This window comes from Dryobates pubescens, chromosome 1, assembly GCF_014839835.1.
Source record: "Dryobates pubescens isolate bDryPub1 chromosome 1, bDryPub1.pri, whole genome shotgun sequence".
NCBI classification, from domain to species: domain Eukaryota; kingdom Metazoa; phylum Chordata; class Aves; order Piciformes; family Picidae; genus Dryobates; species Dryobates pubescens.
Genome location: NC_071612.1, coordinates 63559291 through 63580820, shown reverse-complemented (window position 1 = coordinate 63580820; position 21530 = coordinate 63559291). Strand labels below are relative to the sequence as shown.

The 21530-nt window shown below is 48.2% G+C and overlaps 1 protein-coding gene across 1 annotated transcript in view; it reads right to left on the bottom strand.

Moving 5' to 3' along the window:
- The window catches only part of STAB1 (stabilin 1), a 67875-nt gene that overhangs the window by 11153 nt on the left and 35192 nt on the right, over nt 1–21530 (bottom strand). Inside the window, exons 23-49 of the mRNA XM_054167236.1 lie at nt 21178–21361; nt 20408–20501; nt 19406–19564; nt 18455–18550; nt 18044–18139; nt 17396–17443; nt 16388–16518; nt 15899–16010; nt 15591–15668; nt 15031–15132; nt 12498–12605; nt 11895–12026; nt 11586–11714; nt 10685–10741; nt 9449–9544; nt 8144–8339; nt 7231–7326; nt 6164–6209; nt 5423–5502; nt 4957–5082; nt 4130–4203; nt 3766–3840; nt 3074–3193; nt 2051–2098; nt 1858–1941; nt 835–981; nt 561–695 (exon numbers count right to left, since the gene is read on the bottom strand). Of these exons, the coding sequence (XP_054023211.1) occupies nt 561–695; nt 835–981; nt 1858–1941; nt 2051–2098; nt 3074–3193; nt 3766–3840; nt 4130–4203; nt 4957–5082; nt 5423–5502; nt 6164–6209; nt 7231–7326; nt 8144–8339; nt 9449–9544; nt 10685–10741; nt 11586–11714; nt 11895–12026; nt 12498–12605; nt 15031–15132; nt 15591–15668; nt 15899–16010; nt 16388–16518; nt 17396–17443; nt 18044–18139; nt 18455–18550; nt 19406–19564; nt 20408–20501; nt 21178–21361 (2849 nt within the window). The remainder of the gene's footprint in view (nt 1–560; nt 696–834; nt 982–1857; nt 1942–2050; nt 2099–3073; nt 3194–3765; nt 3841–4129; nt 4204–4956; nt 5083–5422; nt 5503–6163; nt 6210–7230; nt 7327–8143; nt 8340–9448; nt 9545–10684; nt 10742–11585; nt 11715–11894; nt 12027–12497; nt 12606–15030; nt 15133–15590; nt 15669–15898; nt 16011–16387; nt 16519–17395; nt 17444–18043; nt 18140–18454; nt 18551–19405; nt 19565–20407; nt 20502–21177; nt 21362–21530) is intronic.

Genomic DNA, 21530 nt, shown 5'->3' with positions numbered 1-21530 from the left:
TGCAACTTTAGATTGTGGAGCAGTTGGAATTTTTTTTTCCTCAGTTCAGTTTGGTTTGGGAGTTGGGGGAGTTTGGGTTTCAGCCTGTTCTCCCTGCCTGCTCTCTCTGCAAACTGCTGGAGTTGGCCTTCAGATAGGCAAACACTAATCCTGCATGGGCTTTTGAAGCTTACTAACAACTCTTTCCCTTAATAACTTGCCTTTCTTTCTCTCTAACCCCTTTTTGGGAAAAAAGGGAGGTAGGGAGGGAAGAGAGGGGGTTACAGGGAGGGGATCCCTCCTCGGGGAGGGATTTTTGTTGTGTTATTTCTCTTTGCTGTGTATTTCTGTGTATATATTGTAAATACCTGTATATATTGTGTTCTATATAACCTGCTTTCCATATATGCTTGTAAATATATAGCTTTGCTCTTTGACTGGGTTAGCTGTGGTTTCTTACTCTGTGGAGGAGGGAGAGCTAGGCCCTCTCTCAACCTACCACACAGAGCTGCTGGGAGAAATCCCCCAGCCCTGTCCTCAGCACAGCAGTTATCTGGGCACAGTGCCTGCTTCAGCCTTACCTGTGAGCTGGAGGAGATGTTGCGGTCCAGCAGGTCACTCGGAATGAGGAGCTTGTTGATGAAATGAATGACTCCATTCACACCAACGATGTCACTCTGGACCACCTTGGCCTCCTCGTTCAGATAGATGCTATTCTGAGAGAGAAGGGACGTGGTGAGGTGTTCCCACCCACACCACCGCCCCGGCAGCCATCTGCCACAGTGGCCTTCAAATGACAGGAAAAGTGACATCCTGACAAATGGGAGAAGGAGAAGAATTGTGGCAGAGAACTACCTCTTTCACTGTGATCTTTATTTTGTGGCCAGATAGAGATGTAAGGGACTCCTGGGCTTCCAGGTCACTGGACAGCAGTTTCTGGCAACCCACCACGTGGTAGCGAAGCAGGTCCTGGAGGAGACCTCTGCTCCTCCACTCCTCAAACTGCAGGCAGAAAGCAAGAATAAAGTCACACTTTGCCTTGTAGTGGGGGCCCCAGACCTGATGAGGGAGACCTGGATTGCCCAAGCCCCTTCTGACCCATCCCTGAAGGAAAGCCAGCCCCACCAAAATGCAGTGTATGCACAAAACCATTTGAGAGCTTTGGGAAATGTCAACCAGCTTGACAAAAGCAGCATTCAGGTCCCTTGATGAAGGACTAATGACTGTACTGGCCTTGAGGAAGTAAAGCCTGTTATACAAGGTCACTGGGAGTTGGTTCTTTACTGAGTGAATAGGAGTCCCATGAGAAAGATTGTGAAGCTGCACAGCAGGACTCATCAGTAATGGTATTAGGATAGTCTGTTATACTGGCACCAAAAAGCTATTGGCCAGGAACCTGGTTCACTAAGTCATGAATAAAGAATCTTTCCTCCTTCAGGTCTCTCAGGAGGCCCCAGACATCCCTCCCACTCATTGGGACTAGAAAGAAGGGACCACTGGAAGTAGAATGGCAGGGCCTGGGACACAGAGAAGGAATAAGAGATCTTCATCATTGATGCCTTGCTGTTACCAGCCCCTAATAGCCATGGGCAAAAGAAGTCACCACAGTGGCACAGTACCTCTGAGGACCAAAAGGCGAGGTCTCCAGTAAGGTTCTCTTTACAACAGTAGTCATGTCTATCCCTGCCCATGCTGTCTCTGCAGTGAGTCAGTCTCTTAACTTCTGCTCCTACACTGATGGAGAATGGGGGCTGCCTTCAACTCTCTGCAGTGCGGTGCCTTTGCTTCGATTCACTGGGCAGAACAGCCCCAAAGGGAATATTTCCACAGCTGGAGCTTGCTAAACCCTGCCAGCACTTGGGATGGGAGGACACTTACTGTTGTGGTGTTTCCTATGAAATCTGTCCGTGGGACGAAGACAGTGAAGGGCCCTGACCCAGTGAGCTCCTTGATGCTTTCCGCCTGTGGCAGAAGAGGATATGTGGGAGGGGGTCCAGTTAGCAAGACCCTTTGCAGAAAACCCAAAGAAGGATTTAGTCCACAGACAAGGCCAGAGCCATTTGTTACCAACCAGTATCATCTTAAAGAACACCGAGGCATCTTTGGTCCTTCCAAGCTCCTTAAACAAAGAGAAACAGCTGGTATTAGCAGAGTCCTTTCCACTTGCTCCTCACCTGTCTCACAGAGACCTATTCCTTCCACTCCATGCCACTCTCCCACTCCAATGAGGCACAGGTTCTCCTGACACACCACAGTGATCTTTTCCTCCTCCTGCCCAGGCAGTATGCTATGCATGGATGATGTGGAAGTTATAAAGCAGGCAATGACCTGGCCCAGAGGATGCAGTAGATAGAGACCTGAGAGCTGGCTGCTTCTGCAGCAGCTGTCTCAGGTGTTACTGCCCCTGTGCTCATGGGACACCTCAAAAGATTCCCAAAACTTCTGCTTTAAGCTCACTGTGCTGCCACTACCACTTCTGGGCTGCTGCCCAGGTGGCAGACCTTGACTTGGTGAGACAAACTTTCTCTCCTTACCACACTAACGTTCAGTAAGAGCAGAAACACAGAACTGGGCCCATCTCTTTTCTCCCATCTCTGCTGTGGCTGACAGCTTTTATTTAAGACCAGTAGAAAAGATTACCAGCTTGTCTAAGGAGAGCTACTGTATTTGCAACAGAGCCAGACTGCTGCCCTCCAGACTGGATCCTAAGTCCTGGCATCAACACAGGGAATACCTGCCCAGATCCCAGACTAGAAGAAGTGGGTTCACATGGGAAAATACATAAATACTTCAATTTGTTTATAATATGAAAGAACCAGCACCCTGGAGGTGTGGCCAGTGTTGCTGACAGGACAGCAGAGTGTTCACATCTTGACTCTCTTTAGAGCAAAGTCACTTTACTGTGATTCTCTCCCATAGCTCCCAAATACACCTATGGATAGTTTGCCTCAGAGCACCTGTCTCCACTCCTGCACCACAGACCTGTCAATACAACACTACAGATCTGCTCATCTACAGCTTACCCTTGGAGGGGAGGGAGTTGTTTGCTGCAGGGCAGGAGGCCTGATGCAAAAGATGCTCCAGTGCTGCTCACCTGATACACTTTGCCACGACAGGTGAAGCCATCTCCAATGCTGTGCCAAGAGCAGGAGCAGTTTCGAGTGCCAGGGCCTGTGTACTTGCAGAGTCCAAAGGGACTACAGCCTCCATTGTTCTAGAGAGGAAAGGTAAAGGCTTGCATGGAGGGGTACCACCAACAATTTGGACAGCCACTTGCACATGGAGCCTGCTAACTACATCCAGCCCAGAGGAAGGAAAGCCATTCCTCCCATCTATCCAGTGCCCTAGAAAAAAACCTCGCCCAAATCCTCAAGAGATTTCCCCATGAAACAAGACTTTCACACATTATTTTGGGATGCAGAGTGATGACAAAACTGATGATGATTCAGAGAGACCTTTGACACAGCAGCAGTGCTGTGAGCAGAGATTACTCTTATGCTTTTGAGCATGTTCCATACAAAATGGATGCAGAGAAACAAGCCCACAAGCCTCCAGCCTTTCCTGCTTCTTCCACAAGACAGAATGCCACGTGGCCAATGTACTTGCAGGTCATTGTGAGAGGCAATGGAAGCCAAACACAGCAGGACAGCCCTCTGGTATGTGCCAAGGTGAGACAACCAGCTCTAAACTAGCAGGCTAATCCTGTTCTTGCTGCTAACTGGTGGGGGAAAGGAATGCTTCAAGGCTGTGGCCTTCACTTCTTGTAGGAGTGAAATGCAGACATACCTGTTCACACAGGTTGATGGGGTTGCACTGGCTCACTCCATCCCCACTGTAACCGGGAAGACAGTTGCAGGCAACCTGGAGGCAAAACAGGTGCTCAGTGTGAAACTTGGACCCAACAAAGAGACACAAGGGCTGAGCTGGATGGAAAGCAGGTGAGATAGCACCCAGTGCTAGATGTCAATAACCTGAGACAGCCTCCAGCCTCTGATCAAGAGGAGACATCTCATGCCATTCCCAGGCACATTTTCTATGAAGAGTGTAACAAGCACAAGGATTGCAGGGGAAAGGGTTGCCCCTGAGACAATTGCACATCTGTGATGAGCTCTCTGACAATGCTGCCCTGCCATCCATCCTCTGTACTCACCTTCCTTGGGCCTGTTTTCATGCACTCTGCATGGCTGTGGCAGCCCCCGTTGCTGTCAAGGCAGAGATCAATTTCTGCAGCAAAACAATAAGGTCACATTACTGCTGAGGGCTGCTTAAGGCAGCAGGGAATTGGTGACCCAGAGAGGTATTGGGAAAGCAACAGGGAGATCCTTCCCAGCTCTGGAAACCTTTCGGCAGCAAAGGGAGTTGTGAGAGCAAAGGAACAGGGTACAGCTCTAAGTTCTGCTCCTGCCACCCCTGATAAATCTGCTCACAGAAAATTCCATGCCCGCTGGGCTGCCCTAAAGAATATGAGAAGAGTCAGAACGTGGGACAGCTCCATCCTCATCTCAGAGCACCACTGTGGGAGACTGCCCTCACCTTCTCTCTCTGGAGCTTTCTATGACATGCACCAGGGGAAGAAAACCTCTCAGAGCTCTTTTGGTTCAAGGCCTAAACATGGGTGTGAGGCCACCCAGTCATACAGATGGTATTGTGGGCACTCCAACAAGTTCTGGGTGGCAGTGTGGTGAGGCAGTGCTGACCATTTCACTACCCCTGACTTGGGGGAACGCTGAGCATGTGCCCACAGGGGTGCTATGTACATGCATGTGTACATGTACCTGTGCCTGCACCTCAACTAAAAGCTGAAAGATGCTTGAATCAAGATCAGCCAGCAATTATTTGCTTTAAAATCATTACTGCATGAAGAAAGTGAAAGGGGAATTGAGTTATTCAACATTTTAGTCTGACATTTTAATGCTTGTAGTCCTTGGTGTAGATGCTGCTTCACTGCTATCACCGAAACAGACACTGAGCACTCACCCATGCAGAGTGTCCCATCACCAGCATAGCCTTCCTTACAGACACAGGTTCTCTCTCCTGGGGACACTTTAGTACACACAGCATGTTTGGAGCAGCCACCGTGATCGATAGTGCATGGATCTATTTCTGTGACCACAAGCAAGAGAAGCAGAATCAGCTCAGGACATCTAGGAAGGGTGGAACTGTGCCAGAATGATCATCCACCCTAACAAAACTGACAGCATCTTATTAAAGTCCCAATCTTGCATGCTGTAGCAAATGCATGAGCATCCTGTGTAAAGCTGCAGACCAGAAAACTTCTCTACCAAAGCTTGGCAGAGTTTGTGGTGAATGGCTGCTAGGAAAAGGATTTCAATCACCTTTCATCAGGCAACATGGTGCCATTTATTTCACAAAACCATTGGCTTCACCTAGCTTCCATGGGTGTTTGCAAGCCTTGAATCTTGCCAACACTTGCTGCACATACCTGTGCAATGGGTTCCATTGCCTGTGTATCCAGCAGAGCAGAAGCACATAGGTGAGGAATCTACAGAACTATTGAGGCAGCTGAAACAAGAAAAGGATAAACAATCATAGACAACACCTCCTGATTCGTTCAACTGGTGGAAAACTCTATCCAGGTCTGACACATGCTAGTTAGAGACAGAAATGACCACAGGAGGAACGTGCCTGAAGTTGCTCTGTGTTTCTTTATGGTATCAAATTCTTAGGTCATACTGGCCAGGGAGCTGGTACCCAGGCCACAGGCTTCACTCCTTGCACTGTGCACCTTCACCATGCCCATGGGCTTCTGCAGGGTACAATGGAGATGACTGCATCCCAGTACCACAAAACCAGAAAATGGATGGAGAAGGCAGCAAGAGGGAATGAATCATCACAGTCCATCAACCTATTTAATCCCTTGGTGGGGGCAGACAAGGCAGAAAGGGCTGGTACATGGTTGGTTGATTTGCTCTATGAATAAGGTCAAACTTGGAGTACTTTGGAATCTGCTTTCTTCCATCCACACATCCAGAAGGGACTTGGAAATAATTTATGCTCAGACAGAAAAATATCCTTGGGGAAAATGCATGCAGCTTAGCACCAAAGAGAGCTGCCAGGAGAGAACTGACATTTATATATCTTTATTGAGTAGGCACCTCTGTGTAAAACACAGGTGTTTACACAGGGCTTTCTCAGAGTGACCCAGCTCCTCATCTCTACTTACTTGGCCATTTGATGGCAAGTGTTATTGCATAAGTCAGTCTTGATTCCTGCAAGAGAACACACAGACATGACTGGGCATTTCCAATCTAGCACTCTTGGGGACTGGTTTTGCTACCTGTAGTAAAAGGACCCTGCAAAGGGCCTCACTGCAACACTGGTGGTGCCCTGACTGATGATGAGTGACACCAGCTGTTATGATAACTCTCCTGTCCTATGGGGCAGCAGAAAAGCTGGAGCACCTCTCTTATGAGGAGAGGCTGAGAAACTTGGGGCTCCTTGGCCTGGAAAGGAGAAGACTGAGAAGGAATCTTCTCAGTGCTTACAAATATCTAAAGGGCAGGTGCCAAGAGGATGGAGCCAGACTCTTGTCAGTGATGCCCAGTGATAGGACAAGGGGCAACGGGCATAAACTAGAATACAGGCAGTTCCACCTAAACATAAGGAAAAACTTCTTCACTATGAGGGTGCCAGACTGGCACAGGTTGCCCAGAGAGGTTGTGGAGTCTCCTCCTGTGGAGAGATTCCAAAGCTACCTGGATGCAATCCTGTGCAATCTGATTTAGGTGATCCTGCTTCAGCAGAGGATTGGATATCTCCAGAGGTCCCTTTCTACTATTCTGTGAAAGCCTTGGGGGATTTCTGTTTTGGATTTGCAATAGAGTGAAGTTGATGTCCGAGCTAACAGGTCAATCTGACCCTATCTGCATGGCTTCCACACTGCTAGGAATGAAGCAAGGACAGAAACCTCCTCAATCCAGAGATAAGGCAAGAAGATTAAGTTCTTTTATGCTTTACATTTACACTAGACAGGATAGCCCCACTCAGTTTCCACTTCCAGATGCTCCCAAAACATTTAACTTCATGACAAAAATCAAACTTTATGTGCAAACCTTTAAATTATTGAGGAGCTCAGGTTCCTCCCCACCCCTATGGTAAGCTTCTGGGTGGATGCAATTGTGGTTGCCTTGCTCAGCTAACAGTGAATTGCTCTGGCAGCTAAAGAGGACCATGCAGGGTTCTGTGCCAAAAAGGCAACGTTACACCACAGGCCCCTTCACACTCACGTACTTTCTTGGCAGTAAGGTCCCTTCCAGCCTGGGAAGCACTGGCAGCTCCCATCCCCTTGCAGTCCATCGTTACAGATGCCGTTGGCGCAGGCACATTCTGCAGGGGAAGTATGAACACTCATCACTGACAAACCAAGCAGGCCTCACCAGCAGAGTCTGGCTGCTCTGCTCCTAGTCCTGTGCATCCAGCTGCCCTAAGGAAAATGGCACAGGAGTATCAACTCTGGTTCCCTCCCAGGCCAAAAGGCCAGGAACAGACCATCCACCTCTACTTTCTGTAGTTTGAATAGTATAGGAATAGAATAGAATAGGAGTAGAATAGAATAGGAATAGGAATAGGAATAGAATAGGAATAGGAATAGGAATAGGAATAGGAATAGAATAGAATAGAATAGACCAGACCAGGTTGGAAGAGACCTTCAAGATCATCGCATCCAACCCATCATCCAACACCATCTAATCAACTAAACCATGGCACCAAGCACCTCATCAAGTCTCCTCCTAAACACCTCCAATGATGGCAACTCCACCACCTCCCCAGGCAGTACATTGCAATGGGCAATCACTCTCTCTATGAAGAATTTCTTCCTAACATCCAGTCTAAACCTCCCCTGGCACAGCTTGAGACTGTGTCCTCTTGTTCTGGTGTCCTCCTTGTTTGGGTGGCAGCAGGATGAGCAGCAGACAACAGTCATGCTTTGGCTTGAGGAGAAAAATTGGGGCCACTCTTCTGGTTGACCACAAATGCTCACTCCCACTGTGCCTCCCTAGGTGGCCTGCCAGCTCTTTGCCTATCTCAGAGTTCTGGGGACATTTCATCCCTCCCACCATCCCTCCTGAGAGCTGAGACGTTGCCACTTTCCCCCCTGGCAAGCAGTGTGGTAGAGACAAGCTGCAGTAGCCACCAGTGTCACCTGCTTTGCAGTCAGCTCCGTAGCGACCTACTTCACACATTTCACAGGCAGTGCCATGGAAACCTTCCAGGCACTGGCACTCTCCACTGCCCTCGATGCCATCCTGGCATTCCCCGTTCCCAGAGCACCATTGGCCTGGCTTCCCTGGGCACATCTCACACATGTGTCCGTAGTAGCCGGGGCAGCAGACTGACCTCTGGAGAAGCAATAAGAAAAAGCTGGGGTGAGCCATCCTGTGCAGCACAGACAAGGTACAGCTTTATGGTGGAAGCTACTCTAATTCCTTTAACATAGGTTCTGGCAAGGCTTGTGCACAGGTAGGATGGAAGAAACCCCCTAAAATGGGGTGCTCTGTTGCCCAGAGCTTCGTGTAAAGGTCTGCACTGCTCTCAAGCAACACTGCCCTTTTGGTGAGTAGCACAAATGTCCAGTGCCTACCCAGCCTATCTCCTGCCTGTGTGCCCAGAGTGTCCCACGAGTGAAATACCCTGTTGGACAGAGAGATGTTTCTGCCAGAAGGTGATTTGTTTCAGAAGGCTGATTTAACTGTTGTCACTTCTGTCTGCATCAACCCATGGAAGCAGGAAAGCACAATGGGACCAAGCTGGATGGTACAGATAAAGAGAAACATTGTCTGATGAAGGGCTGCAGATGTACCTGCTGAGGTACCAGGCCTGACTGGAGCTCTGCACATCAAGTACTATATAACCAACTCCTTTTCCTCCTTTTCCCATTCTCCTGATCTCCCATTCTCCTGATCTCCCATTCCCAACAAACTTTCCAGGGACATGCTTGACTCTCTGGAAGAGCTCAGTTTCACACAATTATTTCTTTTACCATTTCCTCTTCAAGTGTTTTCTCCCAGATAGACATTTTCACAGAACTGGCAGGGGCCAGAATAGCTGCAAGACCTTCTGCTCCCTTTTTCTCAGCTCCAACTTGTCATCAGTTATTCGTGAAGGCACATGCATGAGCTAAATACCATCATTCATGCCTCATTTCCTTGGGAAACCAGACTACAAACATTCATCTCCTTCTCTTCCTCTGCAGGACAAAACCCAAGGCAACAATACCGAAGCAGCAGACCACAATGCAGGACTGTGCAGGCATTCCCAGAGGTTTGATGTTTTTCACCAGTGCCCTCTGTCTCCAGGATGGAGACTGACTCCCAGACAAGCCCAGTCTCAACTATGCAATAGCATAAATTCCAGGCAGTTCTTAGGCACAGGCTTTATTTCTGCAGCTGCATTTCTAATACCCAGCTTGCTTTTGTCAAAAAGAATCTGAGGCAAATGTTTTTCCTACCAGAGAAACTTTTGCACAGGTGAAATGACAGCCGAGTATTCCTGCATCCCCAGAGCGCAGCTCACAGCGAGCAAGGTTCTTGCTTCCTGGAGATTCCTGCAGTTGTAGTTGACAGAGGGACAGATAGAAGAGGTTACAATTCTTGCACAAACGTTGTACATCTTTGGCTGGCCCCAACAGAGGAAGAATTATTTTTATCCTACAGGAACAGAACTAAAAATGTGGACTGTCTGTAGCTGAGCCATCTCTAGACGTGAGGTCACCACACAGAGTCTGTTTGTCACGTGCCACATCCACGGTATGCATGTCAACGTGAATACTGAGGAAAAGCAATGGGAAATTGCTTGGCATAAGGCAATCAAGCCTAAGAAGTCAGATGTGGCTGCCAGGCAATTCACAGCCAGTATGGAGAAGAAACGTTTTAGAATACATAGAATACATACATAGAATAAACCAGGTTGGAAGAGACCTTCAAGATCATCGCGTCCAACCCATCAACCGATCCAACACCACCCAAACAACTAACCCATAGCACCACATGCTGTTATCCTCTCTGGAAGTGTTTGCCACTCACAACCAAGCCACAGGTACAACCAGCCCATCCCTGTGACCAAATCCATGCTCCAGGCTGGGGGATTGCTATTGGCACCCCTCAACTGGCTTCCTTCATGAGAATGTCAAAACGTTCTGACCACAGAATCATAGAATCAATAAGGTTGGAAAAGACCTCAAAGATCATCACATCCAACCTGTCACCCAACACCTCATGACTACTAAACCATGGCACCAAGTGCCACGTCCAATCCCCTCTTGAACACCTCCAGGGACGGTGACTCCACCACCTCCCTGGGCAGCACATTCCAATGGCTAACAACTCTCTCTGTGAAGAACTTTCTCCTTACCTCAAGCCTAAACTTGCCCTGGCTCAGCTTGACTCTTCTTCCATGCTCAGGCAGGAGCTCCCCGCACTGCATGCTCTAAAGGGCCCATGACATTCATGCAAAGCCTGTTGCCAGCCCTGTAGGGAGCTTCTCAGGCCATGCTTGCATTTGTCCTGCCTAAAGCTCCCTTGATGACTGCTTTTTCTTACAAATTCTTACTAATGAGTTACTTACAGATGAGTCAAGGGCACATTTTTTGTTTCAGATTTGGAGATGACTTCTATAGATCAATAAAAGGACATCAAAGCACTATCTGCAAAGAGCCTGTGAGGTGTCACACAAATCAAAGACTCACCACAAGAACTGCTCCAGGAGGACACTTGATCCCCTTCTCACACTTGCCGCATCTTGACTAGGGCACAGAGAACAGGACAAGTCACATGTGTGCCCTCCACCCACCTCACATCAAGATACTAATCTTGAATTACAAATGGTGCTGTACAGGCTGCTGCCTGGGACAAAGACAAAAATGCATTTATCTCCATGGCTCAAAACTCCACAAGAAAAAAATAATCATGATGCATAATCTTTAAGTCCTCATTGCTACCAAAGGCTCCAGACAAGGTCTTGTTCCTGCACTCCATAGACTGTAACACAACAGAAAAACAAGCAGAAGAATCACATGCTGCACCTTTCCTGAGTCTCTGAGCTAGGGCAGGGCTTTCTGTGGGCCTGGAGTTCCTTCATGCAACGTTGCAGTTACTTTTTGTCTTATCAGAAGCAAGTCTACCTCAGTCTGACCTGGCAATCTCCAGATGGACAGGATCCACATGATGCATGCAGGCTGGACTTGGGCCGTGACTCTGAGAGGCCACTACATTTTCTAGAGAAGCCTGTGGTTCTGCCATGCAAGAATTGGGCTGGATTCTGCTTCCACAGCTGGGTATCTGTGAGTGCCTGCACCATCCTGCCCCACAGCTAGCACTGTGAGCGCCCCAGCAAGTGAACTGAACATGATCCACACAAGAGCTCAAGATCTGCTGTGTTAGAAGTACGGAGTCTGAGACAAGGAGGTGCTAGGTCTCCCTGACGCCCCATTCATTGCACATGAGGCTCACCCAGGGGCAGAGCACAAGCTACTGTCTCATCCATGTGGAAGAAACAAGGCAGGCTGTCTGCTATTCATCAGTTTGGTTCAGCAGGTAGAGAGACCCTGTGAAACAGTGCTCAGCTAGACCCTTGGTAGTCATCTTTACCTTTTGTATGGTGGTGGTATTGGCGGTGCAACGGTTCTTCTGTATCTGGAGGACCTGTGAAACCCCAATCAGCATGCCATTCTTTGTCTCCAGGAATTTTCCATCCAAAGGAATATTATTAACAAACCTCTGCAAAGAAGAAAATGTCTGAGATGAAAACCTTCAACTCCTTTGGCACGGATTGCCTGACAGACATTCCCAGCAGGGGGACTTGTTAGGGTGTGCAGAACAGAAATGGGTGTATCCAGCCACCAGCCTTAGAAAGTGACAGGTGAAGTCAGGTCTTCAGGTGGCAGAGCAGACTCTTACCTCTGTGCTGTTTTGATAAAACATGAGCCAGTAGGACAGCCCTAACATGCTGTTCTTATGAACTCCACTTCTCAGGTCTGTGGGCAAGAGCTTCTCTCCCAGTACAACATGGTACTGCACTGTCTCCTTGTCCTACAGCCACAAAAAATTCAAATGTGAGGACTCTTTTGTCTTCCTAGACTACGACTCAGTTACAAACCCTTCTTATACCATACCCCTAAGGTTCTGTAATGGCTAATTAAGCCCACAGAGACTTCCCCTCAAAAGTGACCACAGCTGATGACTGTTTCTGGACAAGGGAATTTATTGTGTTTTGGAAACTTTCAAAAGGTTGAAAATTGCCACAGCCAGCCAGGGAGGGAGGAGAATGTTTTGTGCCATCTGTCCACTCCCAAATCTACTCAGAAATTTGCATTTGGAGTCCAAATATTCTTTTCAGATCCCAGGAAACCCTCTCATTTCTGTCACATTCCTCCCAGCTTTTAACATCATATAAGGTTCTCCTTCCCATGGGCAAGCCCACTGAGCTCCGGTTCATGATCTGGCAGCGCCTGTGTCCCTGCCCTGAGCACAATTCAAGCTGTCAGGAAGCGGTGAGCTCACCAGCTGTGTGAGGTTGGCAGCACTGCAGTACTCCTCGATGGAATCATTCCCAGGAACAAAGATGGTGTATTTTTCAGCAGACTCGATTTTCCCAGCGAGCTGGTGTTGCTGAAGAATGGCCACACAGTAGCGTCAGCACCTGCCCTTGCTCACAGCCCTGCACCTGCCCTTGCTCACAGCCCTGCACCTGCCCTGGCTCACAGCAAACCACACGCGGAATCAATCGCAAGGGCAAGAGTGCTGGAGGAAGCGCTTGGAAATGGCATACACAATCACATCTAGCAGTCACACACATCTAGCCACCTGCTCCTCCTCCTGGCTGACACAGGTACAGCTTCTTGTGACAGTTTAGGCTGTGCCTTTAAGAAAGATAGCGGCAAAACAGGTTTTCAGGAGAAGACTTGATGGGGTGCTTGGTGCCGTGGGTTAGTTGTTTGGGCGGTGTTGGATTGGTTGATGGGTTGGACGCGATGATCTTGAAGGTCTCTTCCAACCTGGTTTATTCTATGTATGTAAAACTCTCTAGCTGAACATTCGGGCATAAAAAGGAAAACAAAGAGTAATTCTAAACGAATCTCATTGGTCAGATGTGAGATGTACCATGGCAAACATGTCTCACATTCCTTTCTCTCAGGCACTCCGGCTTCTGTCTTTCTCTTGGCATGCACGCTGCCCTTGGACAGAGAGAGGCCGTTTATCACAGTATCACAGTCTCACAGTATAACCAAGGTTGGAAGAGACCCCCAAGGATCATCAAGTCCAACCTGTCCCAACAGACCTCACGACTAGACCATGGCACCAAGTGCCACGTCCAATCTCCCCTTGAACACCTCCAGGGACGGCGACTCCACCACCTCCCTGGGCAGCCCATTCCAATGACGAACGACTCGCTCAGTGAAGAACTTTTCCTCACCTCGAGTCTAAACCTCCTATGGCACAGCTTGAGACTGTGTCCCCTTGTTCTGGTGCTGGTTGCCTGGGAGAAGAGACCAACCCCTTCCTGGCTACAACCACCTTTCAGGTAGTTGTAGAGGGCAAAACAAACAAGATAAGCAAAACTAACTTCTAACCAAGCTTTGAGCTAACTGAAATTCCCTTAACATTTTCTACTCTTCTCTTTTCTTCTAATTAACTAGAGGGAAAAAGGGGAGGAAGAGAGGCTGGGGAGAGGTGAGGCAGAATCCTCCACCCAAGGAGGATTTCTGTGTTGTTTCCTTTTTGTAAATTCTTGTATAATCTAGCAAATACTGTATAGTTTTGTATATATTCATTGCATTCCATTCCATTATTGCTTGTAAAATACAGCTTCACTTGCTTCTCTGACTGCGCTCAGCTGAGCTTTTGGTTAATGTGGGTGGGTTAAACCATCACACTGCAACACTTCCCCATTATAGAATCAGGATCACAGAATTGTGTTGGTTGGGAAAGCCCTCTAAGATCATCAGATCCAGCTGTCAACCTAAGACCACCACGGCATGGCCATTAAACCATGTCCCAGAGTGCCATGGTCACACGTCTCTTGAACACCTCCAGAGATGCTGACTGCACCACCTCCCTGGGCAACCTATTCCAATGCCTGACTCTTTCAGTAAAGAATTTTTTCTTCATGTCCAACCTAAACCTCCCCTTCAGGCCCTTTCCTCTTCTCTTGTCGCTTGTTATTAGGGAGAAGAGATCAATGCCCACATCACTCCAATCTCCTTTCAAGTTGTTTTAGAAAGCAATGAGGTCTCCCTTCAGCCTCCTCTTCTCCAGGCTAAACAATCCCAGTTCCCTCAGCTGCTCTTCACCAGACCTCTTCTCCAGACCCTTCACCAGCTTTGTTGCTCTACTCTGGCCACATTCCAGCACCTCAGTGTCTGTCCTTGTAGTGAGGTGAGGAGAAACTTCTTCACTGAGAGTAATTCGTCATTGGAATGGGCTGCCCGGGGAGGTGGTGGAGTCACTGTCCCTCGAGGTCTTCAAGAGGAGATTGGATGTGGCATTTGGTGCCATGGTCTAGTCATGGGGTTTGTGGTGTCAGGTTGGACTTGATGATCCTCGAGGTCTCTCCCAACCTTGGCGATACTGTGATACTGTGTGAGGGGTCCAAAACTGAACCCAGTATTCAAGGTGTGGCCTCACCAGTGCCCAGTACAGGGGCACAATCACCTCCCTATTCCTGATGCAGGCCAGGCTGCTGTTGGCTTTCTTGGCCCCCTGGGCTGTCAGCCAGCACCTTATGAACAAGTCTTCTTTTTTCCCTCCAGTTTTCCCTGCCCTATAGGAGCATGGGAGTGGCTGCAGTAGGCAGGTCATCTTCCACTGTAATAATATGCCAGTGATACAGAGGTATGCATGTACATATGAGCTATGATAGAGAGAGGTATGTTACTCAGCAATGGTAGGAAACAGGTGATCTCCCTTTTCTCAGTGTGTCCCAGTTTCTTCTCACCATTCAGCCCAGATTTTGGCCCACTCCTACAGGGTAAGGTGAGCATTTGCTCAAAAGACAGTTCTGACAGCTACCACAGTGTTCAGCTCAGTAGCTTACCTGGAGCAATTGCTTGAACATGCTGAACGAGGCAACTGTCTCAAGCTGTTCCTGAAGACCTGGAGGACTTGGAGGGATATCTGATGAAGCTGGCAACAAAACCTATGGGAAAAATGAGTTCATAAGGAAGGTTAGCCTCTGGGCAAAATTGCACTAGATTCCTGTTCTGCTTGCATGAAAGGCAATTAGGAAAGGCCTCCTTTTCACAGAATCAACAGCTAGGAAGAGCCCTCCAAGATCATCGAGTCCAGCCGATCACCTAACCGTAACTAATCCCCTAACTAATCAACTAGACCATGGCTTTTTACAGAGTTCTACAATACTCTTAACTTTTCTTGTCAGCCAGCAGAAGAGGAACCCCCCTACTCCTTGTTGTGGGGTCAGATATTTCAAACACTGCAGCGTGGAAAACAGGACCTTGTGATAACCAAATACATTTTTGCCACGATATCCTTTCCTAACTGGCCAGAACTGTATTCCTCCTTGGTCCCATCACAGCTGCTGCAACACAAACCTGCTGCTACAAGCAGCATTTCACAGCATCAGAGGTCCCAGCATACCTTATTGAGGACATGAATAATGCCATTGCTAGCAGGGATGTCACTGACCACTATCGTCGCCTCCTGGATGGTTAATGCCTGCAAAAGGATCAGAGGTGGGGAAGCAAAGGGATTGGAAACTGTCAGGCAAGTTCAAAACAAATATATTGTTCATTCAAGGTTGCATCTGATTGATCTGGGTATGGTTTTTGAAAGATGCCTGAGTGTGAAGGCATCAGTGTCCCACCCAGGCTCCCTGCTCCATACAGCAACCCTGGAGCAGTTCACTTTGGCACTGGTGCACGTGAGTTAGGTGAGAAAGCCCTTACCCCGCTGCTGGTGTTCAGCTGCCAGCTGGTCTGTGGGTTGAGGGTGGGTAATTCTGTCCTGTTGTACTTTTTAAGCTTTTCACCAGTGAAGACACCTTCAAGAACGTGGGCCCTGGAGGGAAGAAAGGCAGGTTAAGAAAAGATAATGGCCCTGCTTGTAATAACACGGAGATAAGAGCCCTATCAACATTTATGCCTCTCACGTGAAGTAGTTAAGCAGATGAAGAGGATGATGAGAGGAAGGACTTCTCCTGATGCCTCTACATGGCAGAGAGAATGTCTCTCTACAAACACATGGAAAATAACCCATTTCCCAGTGCCTGTGCTCTGCTATGTTTTAAATACCTACTCAATTCTTTGCTAGATATTTCATCTTCCTTCTATATTTATCTCAAGGATAACTCCTTGTCTTCTACAAGCAGAAAGCCAGGTCATGACTTTGTTACTGTTGCTTGGGATAGCAAAGCAACAGCAGGAGTCTTCTTGTACCTGACTAAAAAAGGCAGCATGCTGGGAGTCAGCCAGAAATCTTTCTCAGTCTTGCTCAAGTTTTTGATAGCTGCCTCCGATGGCACCAGGACAGTGACATTGGTTCCTGCTGGGATGCTGAAGAGAGATTTCTGTTGTCCAAAGCACAAAAATGAACAAATAAGACATGCCACTGCCACACCTATGTCACAAAATATAACCAACAGTCACTTCACTCTTGCAGTTGTGTGAAAGGGACATGGAGAAAGCTCAGTATCACTGCAGGCTCTCCTGCCATGGCAGTTAAGTGCTGCTGACCATCAAGGAATGGCACAGGGCCTTTAGCCAAAATGGCTGGCACCTGTTTGCCAAGGGAAACTCTTCTGCTCTAAGCCCTACTTTAGTACTTTAATTAATATTCAAACCCATTCAATTGTAGCCATTAATCCTTTCTGGGCCCTCAGCATCAGTTTTGGTTTGGTGGACAGACTAAGATTATTGCTGGCAAAAGCAATGTATGCAGCAGAACAGGCAGGCTAACGCTCAGTTAGGTGCCACCTACCATAGCATGCTTTTGCAGGCCTGCTGCAGTCTGCCCAACATCTCTCACTGCCACAGCAGAGAGAGGGAAATGGTAACAGTGGAAGGAATAAACACACAGTCTGACTTCTCAAACCAAGCTCTTCTGAAAAACAGCTTTTATTGTGCTGTGTTGTACTCCTTTTTCTTTCTCTTCTGTGCTATTTTATGGCAGCCAGGCATTACAGATAATACACCTACAAAAATGGAATGTGACAGAGCCCCCAGCTTCCTCCTGTGCTGGAAACAAGGCACCCAAAGCACACTCGTGACTCTCTATCATGAACTCCAGAGCTTTTCTACGTGCCTGCTCTGTATCAGTTTCTCCTGTGTTGCTGTTTAGTTCTACTCTAATGGAAAAGATAAATGGAGTTGCTCTTCCTCTAACAGCAGTGTTCAAAGAGACTTCTACAGAACTTACCCCTGCAGGCATCCCGTGGCTGTTCTTACCTTAACCCAGTCGTAGAAGCCTGAGAAGTGGGAATTGCTGGCCAGCTCCTTCCAAATAGAAACAACAGGAGGGTTAGCCCTGCTAAGAACCAAGGTTCTGAGGCTGCAGGGCTGGGAAACCCAGGGAAGGGGAAAGGAGCTCTTTGCAATATAAAACCTGGCAATAATGATTTAGACATTCCTCTCATCTCACAACCATTACAGGCACCACATATCATGGTGAGAGATGGGCACTGCTGAACACAAGCTTCAGCCATTAACAAAATACATGACCAAATAAAGGAACTCTTTCTGACTCATCTGCAATTGCTCATGTTTGCCAAGGGCAGAGATTGACTCTGCAGTGGCCTTTGATATTTCTAAAGACACAAAATGGGCCTAGCAGCTCTGACTTCTGAACAATGAAGAAAAGATGACTTATTGTACAGGATAGTCTGGGCTGAAGAAGCTCAGAAATTACTGCCAATGGGTCCACTGGCAAGAATTTGCCTTGGCATCATCATATCTGTCCTCGTGGCCTAGGGACACCCTTGTGCTGTCAGGCTGGTGCTGGAAGGAGTCAACTCAGGTAACAGAGAAAAGGGAAATGCAAGCAGAACCATTTATCTCCAGCCTCAAGATGACCTCAGACATTTGGGTTTTACTCACTTTTAGAATGTCCCCATAGCATGTCATGCCATCCCCAATGTAGCCTTCAGGGCAAGTGCAGGATCTGTCTCCTCCACCAAGGGGTACACATGTGGCCTGCAAATACAAAGAAAGGAAAAACTACAGAGGAAACACAACTTATGTAGTGTTGCTCCTATTCAGGAATTGAATTCTGGCCTTCCAAGGCCTGGGATAGAGTACCACACACAAGCACCTTCTCCTGGTGCCTAGGTGATTGGTTATGTTGTGTGAACTCACAAAACCAGAGGATCCACCTTTATAAATGCCAGTAAGATGACATAACATAAACCCTTGCAATTCTGTCAAAGCCATGTCTGAAAAAACCACTGTCAGGGAGCAGAGGAACCTCCACTGCCAAGCCAGCCTTGGGACAGCTCTTTAGGTACTCACCAAGTCATGGCAGCCACCATTGTCCATGAGGCATGGATTGATTGCATCACAGTTGTGGCCATCACCAGCATAACCTCTCTTACAGACACACTTGCTCTACAAGAAAAAGACATTTCAGTTTTCTAGAGCTATCAGAACATCCTCATTTGATACCCCCCAAAAAAAGCCTAAGGTAGCAAAACCTCTTCTTATTTTATTTTCCCAAGCTTTCTTCCTGGACCCCCACAACCTGGAAATATGGAGATAGTTCCTTAGAGGAGCATCATCCTCTGTCACAGCACACCTGCTGCCTGCTTGCTCAAACACATGAATCCCTTGCACTGTTTGGCTGTAGGGCTGTCACCTGCAGTTGGTAGTTTCTGTCTTTGTTTTCAGGGGATGACACAGACTTTGTAAATGGTAGAAAGGGAAGAGAGGTTCCTTTCTAAGTTTCCTGCTTTCATGAGAGCTGTGCACTTGCACATCTCACTTCACTAAAATATGCTAAAGGGTACATTGCCCAATGCTTCCCTTGCTCAGTGGGAAAAAGGCACCTTGGGAAGCAGCACTCTGATAAGCTACCTCTCCTGCATGCCTTCCTCCTATCTCCTGCCTCACTCCTGGCCCAGGTGCCTCCATGGATTATCTGCACATACTTTTCTGTATGCTTCAGCATCACCCAGAGCAATGCTATGGTCTGGGAACAAGGGTGACACAGCAACTGAGGCCAAGCCACGTTATGCAGTGTAGTCTCTTCCCTTTGCTGCACAGAAATCTCAGGGCAGAGCGGTATCCTCACCCACAGCAGTGCATCTCCCCACATGCATGCAGGCTGCAGCTGGTGCTGCTGGCAGCAGACAAGCAACCTTTGCTGCTGGTCAGCCCAGAGGCTACCTCCAGCAATCCAAGGCCATCTCAGAGCAGCTTAAGAAATGCTGAGTCCATCTCCAGGCTGCTTCTCATTGCTCATACCTGCCCAGGGCCCACATAAATGCAGTCGGCGTTGATGTGGCAGTGCCCCCTGCTCTCCAGCAGGCAGTTGTCTATGGCCACGCAGGCCTTCCCATCCCCAGTCCAGCCAGGGATGCACTGGCAGGTGGCAGTGCCAGGGCCTGTACTGGTGCACAGGGCCTGCAGGAGAAGGGAGAGAAAACCAATACCACTCATCAGCAGAAGGAAGGGAGGGCAAGTACAGCAATATACAAAATACAGATCTCCTTCGTCAGGCTGTGGAGAATTTTTTCCAGAAAAGTCACAGACAGCTTCATAATAAAGTGATTCTGGAAGCATTTTGGGCTTTCAGAGAAGCAGACATTTATATCAAGGGTGGCTCAGAACTCCCAAGTCTTTCCTTACCATCCTGTAAAGCTCTTTTCCATTAAAGAAGTGAGGAGCACTATCTCTTGCCTGGATACGTGGGGTGGAACCAACGACAAAGAGCAGATCTCCCTCAGGAAAGATGTTCTTTGTACCTGATTGTAGCCATCCCAATTCCTTCTGCACAGTCCAAGGTGTTCCTCTCATTGAGAGGTCTAAATTAGGATAAGGTCTGACCATTTGGCAGTCATTACCATCATAAAGCACTACAGTTTTGCACTAAGGATGACGATGTGGTGTCAACGGTTACTAGAAATCAGCTGGTGCTTGCAGTTAAGCTACAGCCTGAGCACAGGAAGAGAGAAGCCAGCAGACACTAGAAGAGCTTGAGGGGAAAACTGACACAGACCAAAAATTATCAGTCCAGGTAATCTCTGCAGCTGTCAAAATATCTGCTGCAAACCACACAAACTCTCTTTGGGGTGCTGCATTTTGTCATCAACCCAAACAATTGACATCCTTATGAGGACTGTGTCAAGGTACCTGTTACTCCATCCCATCTTACAGGCAGGGAAGGTTAGCACACAAAATCTGTAGCAGGCCCAGGATCTATGCTCTGACTCATAGGGGCTGCTTCTCCACACTTCTCCCACTTACATTTAGCGAACAGCCTCCTCGTTCTGGCTGACTACACACGTCTATGGGCTGGCAGGTAAAGCCATCACCTTCATATCCATCCATGCAGATGCACCTTAAAAGCAGAAGCACAAAAGGGACACAGATAGAGCAGCCCCTTCTGAAAGCCAGCAGAGAGCAAAAAAGCAGTTTGAGGCTCTCAGGAAAGCAAGAACATGACTGACTTCTAGCAGGCTGTTACTCAAACAACCCTCTGCAGCAAGCCCACAGACAAACACAGAATAAGGCAGGTTGGAAAATACCTTTGAGGTTATCAAGTCCAACCTATCACCCAACACCATCTAATCAACTAAACCAAGGCACTAAGTGCCTCATCCAGTCTTATTTTAAACACTTCAGGGATGGTGACTCCACCACCTCCCTGGGCAGCACATTCCAATGGCCAATCACTTGCTGAAGAATTTCTTCCTAACACCCAGCCTAAACCTCCACTGGTGCAGCTTGAGACTGTGTCCTCTTGTTCTGGTGCTGCTTGCCTGGGAGAAGAGACCAACCCCCACCTGGATACAACCTCCCTTCAGGTAGCTGTAGAGAGCAATAAGGTCTCCCCTGAGCCTCCTCTTCTCCAGGCTAAGCAACCCCAGCTCCCTCAGCCTCTCCTCACAGGGCTGTGCTCCAAACCCCTCCCCAGCTTTGTTGCCCTTCTCTGGACACGTTGGAGCAACACACAGCTGCTGTGTGCTGTGCAATGGCAATGAGCCCACCTGAACTTTCATGCCACACAGACTGACCTTGCTGTGTCATTGAGGCTGCAGACAGCATTCTGGTGGCAGTACTGGGACATCCCACTCGGGCCACAGTTCCTGGATGTCTTGTCACAGAACTTCCCAGTGTAGCCTTCCTTGCAGGACCAGGACTGACACACACCCCCGCTGCCAGGCCTGTTGTCACAGACACCATGGACACAGCCACAATCTGTCAAGTACACGAAGGAAAACCTGTGACTAAAAGCCCAGAACCCACCACAGTGATGGCACTTTGTAGATTCCCAGCTTCCTTTCACAGCCTCTTGTGACACCAGATGATTGTCCAACTTGCTCTTGACCAAGGGATGCCTGCTGAGAGACATTCATCATAACTCAAA